This window comes from Bombyx mori, chromosome 7, assembly GCF_030269925.1.
Source record: "Bombyx mori chromosome 7, ASM3026992v2".
Lineage (NCBI taxonomy): Eukaryota > Metazoa > Arthropoda > Insecta > Lepidoptera > Bombycidae > Bombyx > Bombyx mori.
Genome location: NC_085113.1, coordinates 9,159,208 through 9,175,846, shown reverse-complemented (window position 1 = coordinate 9,175,846; position 16,639 = coordinate 9,159,208). Strand labels below are relative to the sequence as shown.

The following is a 16,639-nucleotide window of genomic DNA, read 5'->3' as shown; positions in this document are numbered from 1 at the left end:
TTATGTCTCATAATGAGTTTAAAAAAACATTTTGGAGAGTCTTTAAGCTTACTTAACCATTAAATAAGAAGTGACTTGTACTCATTTTATAAAAGTGTTCATTGCCATTTTGTTATACCAAAACAACAATAAGAGCATCAGTTTGATGATAAATAGTTGCGTGTAATTTATCAGTCTAATCACTATTATTAAATCTTAACATCACTGGCATAAAGTTGGATGGATAATAATATTTCTTTCTATTTGAACCAATAATTTGTAATTAATTGGTTCTAAAATAATAAAGATATCTGTTTGTTTACTTTTTTTTAAATATGTTACAACCTAAAGAGAAAAAGAAGTGCCAACCTTTACAAACAGTAGATCTTTCACCTAATCTGATGAATATCACTTCTAAATAATTTGAAGTTTTACCAAAACATGACACTGTTTATCCAGTCAATGACTTCATTTTTGGATCTGCTAAGAGATTTAATTTTTAAATAAGTAGTATATTTTTGTATGACCTTTACTTTATATTGCTATTGTGTAGATAAACTGATAAATTTTGTTTTTGTAACAATTTTACAATTTCTTGGTATTTTTGATAATTGTCAGATGTTTTTTGACTTTTCATTTAATTACTCAAGAGTGTTCGGTCAAGTTGAGAATTAAATAAGGTTACTTTCAGTAACAACATACTCATGATGCTGGTAACTTTTGCTAAATAAAATTTTGCAAATTTCATTAGTTCTCAGATTTTTCAGGTACAGAAACCAATTTGTTATATTCAAAATTCAATTATTGTCCAATTAATCATAATTGTTTTAAAAAGTTACTGTTTTAGATTTAAAATTTTGAGCGAACCCTTAATATATAATTTACATTGGTCAATACACTTTTTCAGGTATATAGAGTTCCAGTTTGAGTAACAGAATTACTTTCAAGGCAATAAATTACCCTTTCTTCTTAAAAACAAAGAACTTGATTTCGAGTTATATTTATAATTTTAGCTATCCATTACTAACAGTAAATTAAATACCCATAAAAGTAAAAAAATCATAGCTAGCCTACTGAAGAATGTTTGTTTATTTTTGCTGAGAAATAATAGTTAAAACTTATTTGTACAATTTACGTTATTACTTAGAGACATTAATATTATCAATTAGATGTAATGAAATTACATAATTATTCCTTATAGATACTTTGAATCTAATTACAATGTAGAGAAAATCCATTCATCTACAAATTAATATGAACAGCGCATATTAATTGTAGTTTTTAAAAAATACTAGATTGATATTTCATTATTATATTTCAGTTATGTTATAAATTTACTGTATAGGTTCTCAAATGTTTACTGTTAACATGTTAGTAAATCAAGTACAACGTAAAAGATAATAATTTTGTAAAGGTTGTAAACTATTAGTGTATACCATGATATAAAGAATTAATAAGATTGCAAGACATTTATTGAAATATAAAATCGGTGTACTTACTGTTGAATTTCTATATGGACTGCTTTGAGGATTGTAGGGTGGCATAGGGCGTGGAGGCCATCCTGGCCCATAGCCCGCCGGGGGCTGTTCATAGCTGTTTGGGTAACGATGTGGCGGCGCCCCGCTCGACTGTAATAGCGAGTTTAACGTCGGCGTGGGCCCTGGTGCTTGTGATACCGCTTGCCCAGGAAAGAAACGTGGTTGCTGCGGAGGTGGCCTTGGTTTACCGGGAAAACCAGGCCGCGCGTAATACGGATCTGCGGCTTCCGGGTATCTATACTGACCATACTGGTCCGTTAACGGCCGCTCTCCGGGCCGATCGTGGCCGGGCGCCTCGCCACCGTCGCGTGGCGGGCCCGTTTCGGCCGACATAGGCGACTTGCTCTTTGTGTTCACGACGCCATCGGGCGGAACGCGCCCAATGGTCTTGTCGGTGCCGTTTTGTAATAGAGCGTTCCGAGATTCACTGAGCTGTTCCGGAGGATTTTGCTCAACGTTCGCTTCGCTTCGCTGGGACTCTGCCTGCGTCGCAGCCATGTTCGGCTGACAACGGCCGTCCCTGCTTACACTCGCTTTTGCGATCGACCGGCTCGCTTACGTTACATCGAAATCGGGCGTCGGATTCCAAAACCGCGACGTGGACACTTCCATCACTAAAATACTGATTAATTACGCACTGATTGTAATGAAAAACGTACTAAATATCGTTTGTCGACGAACACACATCGATCACATATCTACTTCATTGGCGTAAACGAGGTTAGGGAAAAGGTTACATATCTAGCAGGCGCTTTTGTCACGTCATAATACAACATTTCAATACACTTGCACGATTATCACACACCGTATACGTCCACATATAACGACGCGCATTCCTGGGTACGTAAACAGCCTGAATTACGAAAAACAGAACAATAGGTTCACAAAACTTCCAAATTATTAGCGTCCGCCATTACGGACTTCAATTTCTGCAGCGCTCGACGGCGCTTTTGACTATGTTCACTTCGGTTATAAATTGGAATTATTCAATTTTAATTTCAAATGGAATGGTGATACTATTTTACCAAATTTATTGATACGGATAGTTACAGAATAGATAAAATTATCAATTTAATGAATCATTATGATTCTATTCGTAGTATTATCAATACATGTTTACATTTTTGAGATCTACTGCGACCACGTAGTTAGGCAGGTGTACCAACATTAAAAAATTAACTCACTTCCCGTGGCGCCAATGCAATCGTATACAACTTCAGAACATTTAACCCGTATCTTTTATCTTATTAATATTTAAAGAAAATTGATGACATATTTAAAAAAACACCTTTAGATAAACCATAACATTTCTATTGTTGTATAGTATTATTGAAAGATTTTAGTATCGTATATTTACGAGAAAAACTCCGCTATTGCAACACCGACTTTGAATAGATCAGCACTTTTACCAACATACTTTGTAAATTTTTTGACATATTGTAAAACATAGATTATGCACAAGAGACCTCGCAAACCTACAGATTACATATGCATGTAATAACAAACTTAGATGCTCGGTACGCCCTAAAGGCAATAAGTCTTCGACTACATACCATTGAGTTGACTACATATTTTAATCTAGAAATCTGTTTACTACATGTGTTAAGCTCGATTTCTGGATGGTTTATTTTATTTTCATAATCATTAATGTATAAAATCTGCCCATGTTTTTTAAGTTAACTTAAAATGAAATGTTTACAAAAGTGAATAGTATAACCAAGTCACTTGGTGTCCTTTTACCAACAAGTCGCGATTCAAATCCGGTGTAGGTTTATTCACAAAGCAACGGCCTTCAGTACCTTAGGCAGCTTATTATCGATATCTCTATTTCCTTCTAACTGCCTGAACCTTCGAGCTCGTTCATATGTTTGACGAAAACTAGCTATTATTTTCACACAACTATTACTTATTAAACGATTCATAGTCGTGTAAATATATGTAGTCGGACAAATAACAATATTAATTAGCACCAAACAATTCAAACGAAACATTCGGTCCACAGGATTGCGTATGTAGTTACTGTCGGCCACAAGAGGATTTTCGTGTCACGCCGCTTTCTCGAAATGGCGCACTGATGCCGACTGAATATACTGATGGAGTCTAACTCCATGTCATCGTGAAGAACCAAGTTCCTTACGAATCACGGTGCTCCGACGGCTTTCCTACAAAAACGGGATTGGATGACTTGGATGTGTTTTAAACCAGTGCCGGCTGCGTAAGCGAACACTAGACTTGCATAGGTATGGTTCGATGAGCTCGGGTGGCAGATAAATACTATTTGCACGATTTACAGAAGACTCCATCACGCACCAGAAGTTACTTTAGGCGCAATTTACCACGTTTAAATATTATTATAGTTCAACATATGTAGTTAAAACTACAAAATAAAGTCAAACTGATTTTGATAAGGCTTTCGCCGTTTGAGATTAATGAAGAACAATAAACGAGGAAAGTTCGTACATGTATGTAATTCTTTTTAAAAATTTGTACAGAATTTCTGTACTATGACGGTGATAACTGACATAAAAGGGCTCGTTCGGTTACGCTGGCATAGCCCTCTAAGGCTACCAGCATAGGTAGGAATAAAAAAAAGACATAAAAAAACAAGATTCGTACGCTTATATGATTAACGCTGTTCAATAGAACATCGATCTCCACGACAACCTGGACAGTAGAGTTCATCAATAAGTATTTACAGTTGGCAATAATGCGCCATTTCGATAAAGCGGCACGACACGAACCTTTCATCGTAGCCGCCGGTAGCTACATTCCGATCCTGCGGACCGAATGGTAAACAGTCAACGTCGCCCAAAACACGCCATCTCGGATCCTCCCGATCCACTAACGGTGCTTTTAGGTACCCCAAGTACCGGTCATCGTTCTCGTCGAACCCGTCGCTTGCGACGAAGGGCTCGGCGAGTAAATTAACCAACAGACACAGCCCACTGAGTTTCTCGCCGGATCTTCTCAGTGGGTCGCGTTCCCGATCCGGTGGTAGACTCTGCGAAGCACTGCTCTTGCTAGGGTTCGTGGTAGCAAGAACGTCAGGTTTTAGTCCCTTGAGCTCACCTACTGGCCCGGTGACGCTGATATGGTCTCTCAAGACTATCAGCTTCGGTAGGAAAAAAACAAAAAAAAAAGCTGTTCAAATCTTAAGAAAAAGTGTAGTCCATGCGTGTAACTGCATACGTAAAGTTTTTATGGTGTATATTAAAGAAAGATATGACCAGGACTAAAGTTAAACAATGCTTCGCAAATGCGGCACTACTTCAAAACAGTACAGTAGCGCCATCCTTATTTAGTACCATTTTAAAGACCCTCTTAACACGAATGTAGTAGAAAATGATGAGATCCATGCTTTATAAGAATTAACCAGTTATTAAAATATTAGTAATTTCCTAGATAAGCCGATTATCAAGCCGAAGAACTGCTGAATTTAAAGCATTTTTTAAAGCAATTGTAAAAATGCCGCCATAAAGCCTTACGGCCGGTACTTTTATTTTATTTGTTCGAATGGACAGACGAAGGGATCGCAACTCGTTAAGCCAAAAATGTTGTGCTAAGCCTGAAATTAATTTAAAGTTATCAGTGAGGTTGATTTGGAGTGAAGATGAATTAATTTGCGAAGAGAACATTTTATATCCTCTCAGTAAAATGGTGAGAGTAGAAAACACTAAAACTTCAATACAATATACTTTGGAACCGAGAAACCACATTCGGTCTTTCTTCCCCACAAGCCCTTTCAAAAATACTTAGCATCAATTAAATCACAAAAACTAGAGTAGAGTTTAACTGTCTAGTTACTAGACAGTTAAGCTCGAATTAACTAAATATTAACTAAATAGTTCGAATATTTTAAAATGGTTACTGTAACTAGAATTTAATATTTCATTTCAATGTGAAAAATGCATTGATTTTTATTCTTCTAAAATTTTGTAATGTAATTTAAAATATTTTTATTATTCTAAAAAAATTGCTTATATAATATTACGTCATAAAACGTATCCATTCTTTCATAGCATTAATTGGGTAACCATTTATATTAATTAATAAACGGTATCAAATAATTGCTCAGGTTAATAATTTAAAATATTTTCGTAAATTTAAAATACAAATAAGAGATTGTTTTTTTCATATTATTTTATTTCCATGTCTTCACATACAAGATTTGTTAATTTGGTTGCAAAAATATTTGTTATCTCTACAAAATATTACAGGTTTAGACCAAATTTAAAATTATTGCATATTACTACTGTCAGTAATGTACAAACACAGTTATGTATTATGGTTATCAAATGAAAAACGAGTGTGATTTTCAATATGCATGAAATTAATCTTGAATAAGGACCGAAATAATCGGTCTATCAAACATGTTTTTATAACTGTAGTTGAGCGAAACACTAAACTTATAAATGCCAAATATTCAACTCATTCCAATACAAGTTCTTTAATAAAAATAAAAAAAAAATCTATAAAAGTACAATATAAATTAATTATGGCATAAAAATTATATTTCACTATAAATCTCAAATTGAACCTAATTTAAGTACATAAACTCAAGGAGCTTTACAAAAAAAAAAAAAACATTCAAATGACACGCACAGATCTGGATAAAACTTTTAAGCTCGTTTACATTACAACTAGCGGAATTAGTATTTACAAATTCACAGTAACGCATTGTGCATTTAATAATTAAGTCGAAGGCAGTCACTATACAAGAAAAGCACCAGTACTCGGATAGATTCAGTTATTGAACTGATATGAAATTTCCGTGGCAGTCAACGTGTTAATATCTGCGAATCCCCTGTATTGTACACGACGTGACTTTTGGATTGGTAAATAAATAAATAAAAACAAACAAATATTGTATTATGCGAATTGAAACAGTACTGGTTTTCAGAGTGATACATAGTTTTTAATATCGGAGACATTTTACTATAGAAAATTACTCAAATTTCTTAAAATACTTTTCACACGATTCTCTTGAACGATATGCCACACTGCTATATCAATTTTAATACTGTTACAGTCAAAATATTCCGTACGAAAATTTTTTGTAAGGCATTTATTTCTCTTAAAACAAAATCCCTTGAAATGCCTATCACCATTAATGAATATTAAGTCTTGACTTCAACAAAAGACTAATATGGACGGAGATGGGGTAAGTGTTTTTGTATTACTGATGACGACATTTCAAAGAGCATGCATTGAAGTTGTGAATGAAAGTCAGGACCCGGAGACTCCCATCACTGTGTCCTGACAGTCTGTTCACAACTTATGTTTAATCTAAATTATTTATATTGTTCGTTAGTGTTAGACCATGAATCAGGAGGATCCGAACTCCGTCATCCAGGATAGGTATTTCTGTATGTCTCCCTTCGACACAGACTTGTTGCACTTGGCGAGGGCTTCGAGGAAGTCTTGCTTGGTGACGGGCAGGTCGAGCTCCTCTTTGGCAAGTTGTTTGATCTGCTCCGGTTTCAATCCGGCGATTTTACGTCGCATCGACATCATTGATGCGTCCCTTATAAAACATAATTAAGAATTAAAATAATGAAAGTTAGATTACATAGGTCTTATACATATCGACGCTTGAAAGGCAAACATGAATAAGTGACAATGCGTGAACTTTACAGAAGCCTAATTTAAAGTTGAAATACCTGAAAACAATTCTATTTTAACGAATCTAGCTATAGGATTGAAATTATTTTAATAGAACTAGAAATATACATTCTTTGCACATCGAATATGGTTATTGCCTGTCATTTATGTACAAAGTATGTTTGAAGTCGTCGTGGCCTAACGGATAAGACGTCCGGTGCATTCGTGTTGAGCGATGCATCGGTGTTCGAATCCCGCAGGCGGGTACCAATTTTTCTAATGAAATACGTACTCAACAAATGTTCACGATTGATTTCCACGGTGAAGGAATAACATCGTGTAATAAAAATGAAACCCGCAAAATTATAATTTGCGTAATTACTGGTGGTAGGACCTCTTGTGAGTCCGCACGGGTAGGTACCACCGCCCTGCCTATTTCTGCCGTGAAGCAGTAATGCGTTTCGGTTTGAAGGGTGGGGCAGCCGTTGTAACTATAATTGAGACCTTAGAACTAATATCTCAAGGTGGGTGGCGCATTTACGTTGTAGATGTCTATGGGCTCCAGTAACCACTTAACACCTTGTGGGCTGTGAGCTCGTCCACTCATCTAAGCAATAAAAAAAAAAAAAAAAAAAAAAAAAAAAAAAAAAAAAAAAAAAAAAAAAAAAAAAAAAAAAAAAAAAAAAAAAAAAAAAAAAGTGTGTGTGTCCGCTCCGATGCACGACTGGAGTTTACTGGATATAAAAAATTAAACGAAACAATACGAGAAATAGTTCTATATTACGACAACACGATACACTACAGATTATTAACAAATTAACGAGACACAAAACAAACGACTAACAAATATATGAAAATACAATAATGAGAGAAACGCGCGATCAGTACGAGGCTTTGTGGCGGACTGCCGGCGCAGGCGCATAACGCATTTCGTGTGACATGCTAGTACGATTTTGGTCCCCATAATTTTCATACCCCGGGCCTATATATGTAAATCGATTCTAAAGGAGTAAACTCCAAAAAAAAAAAGCAGTTATTGTCACTTAGTCACGTTTGCCTTTCAAGCGTCGATATATTCCCAATAAAAAATAAAACCAATACAAATTGTGGTGACATTGAAAAGGTAAAATATAAAAAATCGATATAACTTTAAATTTTTAGTTCATTTAGTATTTTTTTACCACAGTAGTATCATGTGATAACATTCAACAAAGTTATTAAATAATATTAATATATTTTTGACTTAAAAAAAAGGGAATGGTTAGATTGTGTTTTGAGTTGTTTTCTTTTTGGGTATTTTTGTTATCTTTTTGGGTTTTTGGTATTACGAGCACTGGGTGCACTCATTGTGTCGTTTATTAGGGCCATCGACAGAGAAATAGTCTTGTTAAAACTATAATTAGACCTTTATGGGATGATGGAATACCAGTTGATCTGTATGTGTTAGTATGTAGAATATATTTGTACATATTTTTTTTTTCACGTTAACTGGTCCCGTGATAAGTTCGTAAATAACTTGTGTTACAGGTACCAGATAACGGATATAAATGTAAGATTTTTATTATACACATACATACATTTAATATACATCCATAACCCTGGAAAAGACAAAGACATGAGACAAAGACATTTGTATTTATCATACAAATATCTTCCCTTGGCGGGATTCGAACCCGCGACCCCCTATTGTAGTGACCATGTCACTTACCACTACACTAGACGGCCGTAACATAATAATATGTAACATATGAAGTCATAGGATGGCCGGGTTGTAGCATATTTGTATTTTATAATAAAACGACATGAGCTCTGTGTGTGACTTGTTTTAATGGCGGAAGTAGTCTGGCTGCATTGCCATAGATCACATTCTTTACCTAACACTATAGTATTTATTAAGGCAGATTTACACAGCGTTGCCTAAGTTAGGTCATTGAGCATTATAAAATAATACCAGTGTTAGTTCAAGTGGTTAATTACCTTTATACTTAATTTAATCAAAATTCGTTCATCCATTTTTGCGTGATTGGTTACGCAAAAAAAAACACAAATAATTCTAAATACTGTTCTAAAACTGGTGTACTTTGCTCCAATGATGCACAAAGAGAACCAAACAAACAAGACATTCCTATTCTTTTCAGCCGTTTAGACTTGCCAATTTTTTTTTTTATAAATACATTTTTTTTATTGCATAGTTGGGTGGACGAGCTCAGAGCCCACCTAGTACTAAGTGGTCGCCAGAGCCCGTAGACATCTACAACGTCTCAGTTGAGTATGAGTTATAATTTTGCGGGTTTGATTTTCATTACACGATGTTATTCCTTCACCGTGGAAGTCAATCGTGAATATTTGTTAAGTACGTATTTTATTAGAAAAATTGGTACCCGCCCGCGGGATTCGAACACCGGTGCATCGCTAGATACGAATGCACCGGACGTCTTATCGTTTAGGCCACGCTGAGTATTTAAGATTACTACATATTAATACTATAGCTACTTTAAAGACACTATTGAGATAGTACAAACCTGCAAACGTTAGTAATGTCAGCACCGGAGTAGCCGTCCAGTTTCTTGGCTATGGCCCTCAGGTCGACCTCGGGGTCCACCTTGACCTCTCTCAAGTTTATATGCAGTAACGCTTCCCTTCCTTCCTGGGTGGGCAGCGGGATGTATATACGCTTCTCCAATCTCCTTCTAAGCGCCTCGTCTATGTCCCACGGGAAATTCGTTGCTGCTAACACCATAACTACCTGTTAAAAAAAAAATTACGTCAATACATTAAAAACATCTACGAATCTAGATTTGCTCATTATAAAACAATTATATTAGTATTATCTAGAAGTAAGTGAATATGTTGTTGATAATATTTTAATTGATCATCTGATTTCAATAATTATGAAAACTGCGTCTCTCAAAAATTATACTGAAACTTCAACTAAGGCTTGTTAGCGGTAACTTATCGAACCTCAGTGAAGGCACACTCGTTAAACATACGTTACGATGGCTATGGTAACTCGACTTTTTAGCGGAATGCTTAGTGTGAATTTATTTGAATAGATCTATATTGGCACATTGCTGTTTCTTTTAGTATAAACGTGTAAAAATAGGCTTTATTCGAATTAAAAAAAATTCTAACGAGTTTTAGGTTACATTATATTTATATCGTCAGAAACCTTCATTTCAAATCCGTTCCGTTGCACTGTTCGCGCGATGGACACGTCTTCGGCCTTTATGTCACAAAAGACATGGCCGCACGGGTTACGTTCCCTTTGCACTGGCGTGACAGTTGACAGAACGGATGTCATACCTTGGCGGGTTCATCAGTGGCGGACCCAAGTCCGTCCATTTGCACGAGCAGCTCCGACTTGACGCGGCGCGAGGCCTCGTGTTCGCTGTCCGAGCCGCGCCTCGAGCACAACGAGTCTATCTCGTCTATGAATATCGTGCTCGGAGCGTAGAACCGCGCCTGTAATAACGTTACAGATCTATATATATATATAAACTAGCGAGCCGCCCTCGCTTCGCTTCGGAAACTAATTTATTATTGATTTCTCCACTATTTCATGGATGTTATTATACATATAAGCCTTCCTCTTCAATCACTCTATCTATTAAAAAAAACCACATCAAAATCCGTTGCGTAGTTTTAAACATTTAAGAATACATAGGGACAGAGAAAGCGACTGTGTTCGTCAGTCTCGCTGAAACTCGAGAACGGCTGGACCGGTTTGGCTAATTTTGGTCTTGAATTAGTTGTAGAAGTCCAAAGAAGGTTTAAAAGGTAGATAAATACGAAAATGCTCGGAATATAAATAAAAATAACAATTTTGTTTTCCCTTTGATGTGTCCCCGTCGGACGGATTCCTTTTGTTTGTTTAAGTTTATTTTACTTGTGTAAGTTGAGGTCTTTTATTTATCGATTGAGGCACAACGAAGTCTGCCGAGTCAGCTAGTACTCTAATAAAAAGAGAAAAAAAAAAAACAAGTTTATGTAATTAGGATTATGACGTCACTAAATCACGAGCGAGCGAGATAGCAAGATGTCGAACGAACCCATCTTTGCTTAAGCGCATATTCCGTACTGGATTAATTAATTGAGAAATATAAACTAGAGATGTAATCGTTTATTGCAAAGTACAATGATGCACCACCTTAATAAGAGTAGCATATTTTATTTTCCAACTCTACCTACTCTTATCATGGGTAAATAAAATGTAGATGCGACATTTAATATTTCATACAAAATATTAGGGCAAAAATTAAGCATTTGATAGTTATGTGCCTACGCCACAACCATGTTAAATCGGTTATAGCGTTGCGACAGCGTTGCTTTACAATGAATTATCAGGGTTTATTAACCGTAATATTTACTTTGCATTGTTAGTGTAATAATATACAAAGCGATACATCGGGAAACAAGTTGAGATGGATGGTAAGGCTGATCTCTAAAAGGATTTTGTTCCTAATCTACTATAAGTTCTAATTGTCATTTAGTTTTATTTTACACAGAAAATTTAATTCTGGGATATAGAAAAACGTTTCAAACTTACTTTCACCCGTAAACCGACTTTAGCAAATTGACGTCATTATACTATATAGTGTACAATGGGATCTCGAACGTGAATTTAAACATTAAAAGCTCTCTTATTTTCGAAAATATTTTGTTTGGATTTCATCATTCATCTTTATTACGGGTCCGTTTCTTATGAGGTGCTTAAAAGCATTCAGTCAAGATTCCAGTATAATACTCGATCATGGATGATAAAAGTTTTATCTGACAATATTAGTAATACGATAATTAGGTTTTTTTTAAATGATTCTATGTTTACTGGTAGCCCGGAGGCTTTTCCAGTTTCACCGGGACAGGTGGGCGAGCAAAGGCTCAGCCGGGAGGGGTGGGATTTGCTAACAGCTACCCGAGCGCCTCTGAAGGAGACCTAACTCGAGAGCAGCTGCTTCGTGGATGAGGGTAATTAGGTGCTCACCATTTCAAACAGCAACCGGACTAGCTTCTCAGACTCCCCTCTGTACTTGGAGGTCAGGGTGGAGGAAGAGACGTTGAAAAACGTCGTCCCGCATTCGGTGGCGACGGCCTTCGCTAGCATCGTCTTGCCGGTACCGGGGGGACCCACCATCAGAACTCCCTTCCACGGCCGACGGATGCCCTGGAAATCAAAAATTCTTGTTCAGATATGGCACTAAATCTTATATGTACAATATATATAAAAATGAATTGCTGTTCATTAGTCTCGCTAAAACTCGAGAACGGCTGGACCGATTTGGCTAATTTTGGTCTTGAATTAATCTCTCTTGGATTTAAGGGACCACATTAAAAATTGTTGTATTATTTAAATAAAATGATGTTAATGTTTCAGGAAGCATATTGTACAATATAATAAATAACATACTAATTTACATAAATTTATGCATGTAAAAAATTATTTAATACTTATATTTTGTTTAATTTAAAGACAATGTCTTTATGTATTCTGTGATAATTGAAACATATGTATATGTATTACGTGAATTGCATTAGGCAATAAATAGGCATACTTTAAAGAAATCCGGCATCCACATTGGCAGCACGACCGCCTCTTCCAACAGTCGCTTCGCTTCCGTTAAATCGGCTATGTCGTCCCATCTTATATTAGGATTCTTTTGTACTATATCTCTTTCTGAAATGAACAAAAATAAAAACTATAAAATGTTAATCTTTTTATATAATAATATATCGACGCTTGAAAGGCAAACGTGACTAATCGACAATAACTGCTTTGTACATAAATGATAGGGAATATCCATATTCGATGCGCAAAAAACAATATACTTTTAGGTCTATTAAAATCATTTCAATTCTACAGCTACTAGTTAGAATCTACAATAGGTCGATTCGTTAAAATAAATTTTGTTTTCAGGTATTTCAACTTTAAATTAGTCTACTGTAAAGTTAGTCACGTTTGCCTTTCAAGCGTCGATTTTTTTTAATGGCTTATATGGGTGGACGAGCTCACAGTCCACCTGGTGTTAGGTGGTTACTGGAGCCCATAGACACCTACAACGTAAATGCGCCACCCACCCTTGAGATATAAGTTCTAAGGTCTCAGTATAGTTACAATATAGCCTCCTGCATATCCACCTTTACCACATCCAAACAGTGTATCTTGGGCCTATTGCGGGCTCTTGTTCCTGGTATATAGATTTTGAGGCATCTATTTCATGCATATTCTGGAGGCTTGCAGCTTATGTTCACTATGCGATTATAAATAGAAGCCAAGGTGAATCCTCGCCATTTTCTGCTGTTTATCGAATTACTTGCACTTTGTTCCTTAGAACCAGGCTTTCCTCTGAACCCTCGACTAGAATCGAAAGGCAGGTAGCAGAGTCAAGATTCGTCAATACTGAGGGTCGTGACCATCTCCTCGCAACAAGATACTATTTTGGATCATTCTACGCCATTTGCTCCTATCTGCCGCCAAGTTTACAGCATCGTGAATTGTGGTGTCGAGAGTAGTGCGAATCTGGTGAGCCCAATGTATCGGGCTTTTATCTCGTGGTCTTCATCCGTCCAATTTGCCAGTCACCATTAGCTTCTCCAATTAGCCGTCATCCTTTCTAGAAATGTGGCCAAAGTATTCCAGAACTCTACGTAGGCAGATGGTAGAAAGCCTGTTACTAAACTCCTTAAAGAATTAATTAGGTTAACTATTAACTCACCCAACATATCGACTAAGTCCCCATCTGCGGCACTGGGAGGCTCAAACTTCCGTTCCTCGTCCTTGTGCTTCTCGTCATCTGTATCGCCATTGTTATTGTCTCTGTCCTGCTTCTCCTTGCCAGAGCTATGCTCTTTGTTACTACTATTGTCTTTCGTTTTAGCTGCCAAACAAAGATTTACCGAAAACTGAGCTAAAAATTATTGAATGAGTTGAATTGAACCAAAAACAGCTGGTTAACAGGAAATTAGGCCATAAAAAAATCTATAGTCCTTTTTGCATGTGAGCATTTTCAAGTTTATCGGACGCATTGAGGTTAGTGAAAATTAGACGATGATAGATATGCATTGGAGACATAACATCAATGGGATGATCTTCCACCGAGCGACCGACCATCACCGACTTGTATATATGCAAGCTTATCTTGAAGATGTCGTTAGCGAAATTCATACATCTGTTAAATATCTGATCAATCTAATAATAAATAAGTAGTCATGGGAAAAATCAAAATCTTATGGACGGAAATTAGGTGCATGATATACATATGTAGTCGAATACGTTTTAAATACCCACACATATATAGATATTTAACACCCAAAGAGCCAACCATATTCGTCATTTAGATGTGGACATGTCGGTGGCGTTAAAAGGGGCGTTATAAATTCTTATTCTTTGCCTCCACCTTATCCCACTACAATTATTCCATTCTTTTGTATCAGCCGTCATCTCAATACTCACTCCTCTCACTCTCATATTCACACACTCCATCCATGTCTTCTTCCTTCCTACCTTGCACCTAAATTAAAAAACACAAACGGCCAACTACGCACCACTATGTGCCTTGTTGGCGGCTATCCTAGGATTCCTGACGTCGGAGGTCTTCCGTTGCGAGGTTGTAGCGTTCCTGGGGGCGGGCGTTGTCTTCTTGATGTCAGTGCGGGGGTTGCGCGAGTTGTTTCGCGCCGACTTCATGGCGGGCGGACCTCTGTGGAACGAATCTACGTATCAAAATCCTACCTAATGCTTTCGTGGCGGGTTTTTGACGACCAAAAGTTTTTATTTTTTTTATTGCTTAGTTGGGTGGACGAGCCCACAGTCTACCTGGTGTTAAGTGGTTACTGGAGCCCATAGACATCTACAGCGTAAATGCGCCACCCACCTTGAGATGTAAGTTCTAAATTCTCTGTTTAGTTACAACGGCTGCCGTACCCTTCAAGCCGAAACGCATTGCTGCTTCACGGCAGAAATAGGCGGGGTGGTGGTACCTACCCGTGCGGACTCACAAGAGGTCCAAAAAAAAGCCAAAAAAAAAAACTCCAGTTTTGTTTTCTTTATACCTAGAATAGAACTTAAAATTAATATTTTTATAATAAGGAACTTCGTTCTTATCCGGTGTCCTACGACACCACACATCTTTTTATATTGGACGTTGAGCTTAGGTCAGCTGGAAGGTAAGCTATGAGATTTTCTAGTCGGACTTACTTATGCTCAACATTGGTGGGAGGTGGCCACGCGTTCGGATCTCTGTCAGGTGGCGGGGGCCAGATATCTGGATCCAGTTCATGGGGAGCCGGCGCCCACATGTCTCTCGTGGGAAGGTCTTCGTAATCTGAAAATTTGAAACATTCGCCCCGCCTTAGTAAGTAGACTTAGTTAATTCAAACTGTAAGGCGCTGTAAATGTATATTGATACACCTCATCCTATCCGTATACGTGTAGATAGATATAAATATATCTGTAGTCTAAACATTTAAAAATTTTCGTTATTGTTTAAGATATAGGTAATCGTATATTTCTAAGAGTATTCTGTATTTGATTCATATTGAAACATTATCTTTTATTATAAACTACAATGAATGCGACGACTCTTGAAAACCGCAACTGTATTAATACATTTTGCGAAATTATTCCGGCATGAGGCGTATTTTAAGTCCGCCAGGGCAGGTAATGCAATCCTGCATTTTTCTGTCGCATAGCACAAGCTTGCATTCGAGTCTGTGATGTTGTGAACGCCGTTGTATTTTACAATTACTGATTACGAATACACGATAAACGCTCGCGTTGTGTGCAATAGAATATCCATTATTTCCAATGTAATTGATAATTCAGTCGCGTGTGTCCAGATGAGCGGACATCATCGAATATGGACTCTATTAACCTTTCGACTGCCGTGTAGGTCACCGGTGCCCTACGCAGCGCACTCAAGCAATTATGTCGTCTTCTGTTAATAAGGCGCCGGAATATCTACTAGACTCTGGGAGTGACTAATCCGAAGATACTGAGAATGAATGTATTTCTAAGTGACCTAAAAGACTGAAGACATACAGTAACAAACAAAAGAAAAGCCGAAATATTCGTTCATCTCACAATCTTCTTCTTCGCTGTCCTCCACATAGTTCTGACTTTTTACATTCTTCTTTCACTATTCAGTCTATTCTTCTATGGAATGCGCTCCCACTCAAAATAAGGTCGGCCACTACACGTGAAGCCTTTAAGACGAGGGTTCGAGAGCTGTTTTTCTCAGAGTGTTAGCAGAGTCATTTCATTGATAATATTTATTTATATATATTTTTATATGTATATATTTATGTATATGTATTTATTTAAGTACGAGTATTTGTATCTATAAATATTATGTATGTTATATATACACATATGTTTAAGTAATATCACTATCACATTACACCTACCAAGGTTCATCTAAGGTAGACTGTCAGAGAATGCCTATGGCATTAAGTCCGCCTTTATACTGTCTAGTATATAAAGTTATAACTAAATAAAAGGAAAGTTAGGCAATCCAGGCGCTTTAGTA

General features: G+C 36.8%; 2 protein-coding genes across 16 annotated transcripts in view; both read right to left on the bottom strand.

Moving 5' to 3' along the window:
- Positions 1-2,920, bottom strand: part of LOC101745976 (trithorax group protein osa) — a 107,933-nt gene extending 105,013 nt beyond the window's left edge. For 6 of the 12 annotated variants that reach the window (XM_038011945.2, XM_038011946.2, XM_038011948.2 and 3 more), the window contains exon 1: positions 1,479-2,919. In XM_038011945.2, coding sequence (XP_037867873.1) covers positions 1,479-2,015 — 537 coding nt within the window. In that variant the 5' untranslated portion in view covers positions 2,016-2,919. Of the gene's footprint in view, positions 1-1,478 lie in introns of all 12 variants that reach the window. The other 6 variants (XM_038011954.2, XM_038011953.2, XM_038011951.2 and 3 more) reach the window with 2 other exon arrangements.
- Positions 2,921-5,639: 2,719 nt separating this feature from the next.
- Positions 5,640-16,639, bottom strand: part of LOC101737410 (katanin p60 ATPase-containing subunit A-like 1) — a 49,975-nt gene continuing 38,975 nt past the window's right edge. For all 4 annotated transcript variants that reach the window (XM_038011985.2, XM_038011989.2, XM_038011987.2 and 1 more), the window contains exons 3-10: positions 15,310-15,436; positions 14,658-14,812; positions 13,829-13,990; positions 12,668-12,789; positions 12,100-12,279; positions 10,422-10,580; positions 9,641-9,864; positions 5,640-7,041 (exon numbers count right to left, since the gene is read on the bottom strand). In XM_038011985.2, the coding sequence (XP_037867913.1) occupies positions 6,843-7,041; positions 9,641-9,864; positions 10,422-10,580; positions 12,100-12,279; positions 12,668-12,789; positions 13,829-13,990; positions 14,658-14,812; positions 15,310-15,436 (1,328 nt within the window). In that variant the 3' untranslated portion in view covers positions 5,640-6,842. The remainder of the gene's footprint in view (positions 7,042-9,640; positions 9,865-10,421; positions 10,581-12,099; positions 12,280-12,667; positions 12,790-13,828; positions 13,991-14,657; positions 14,813-15,309; positions 15,437-16,639) is intronic.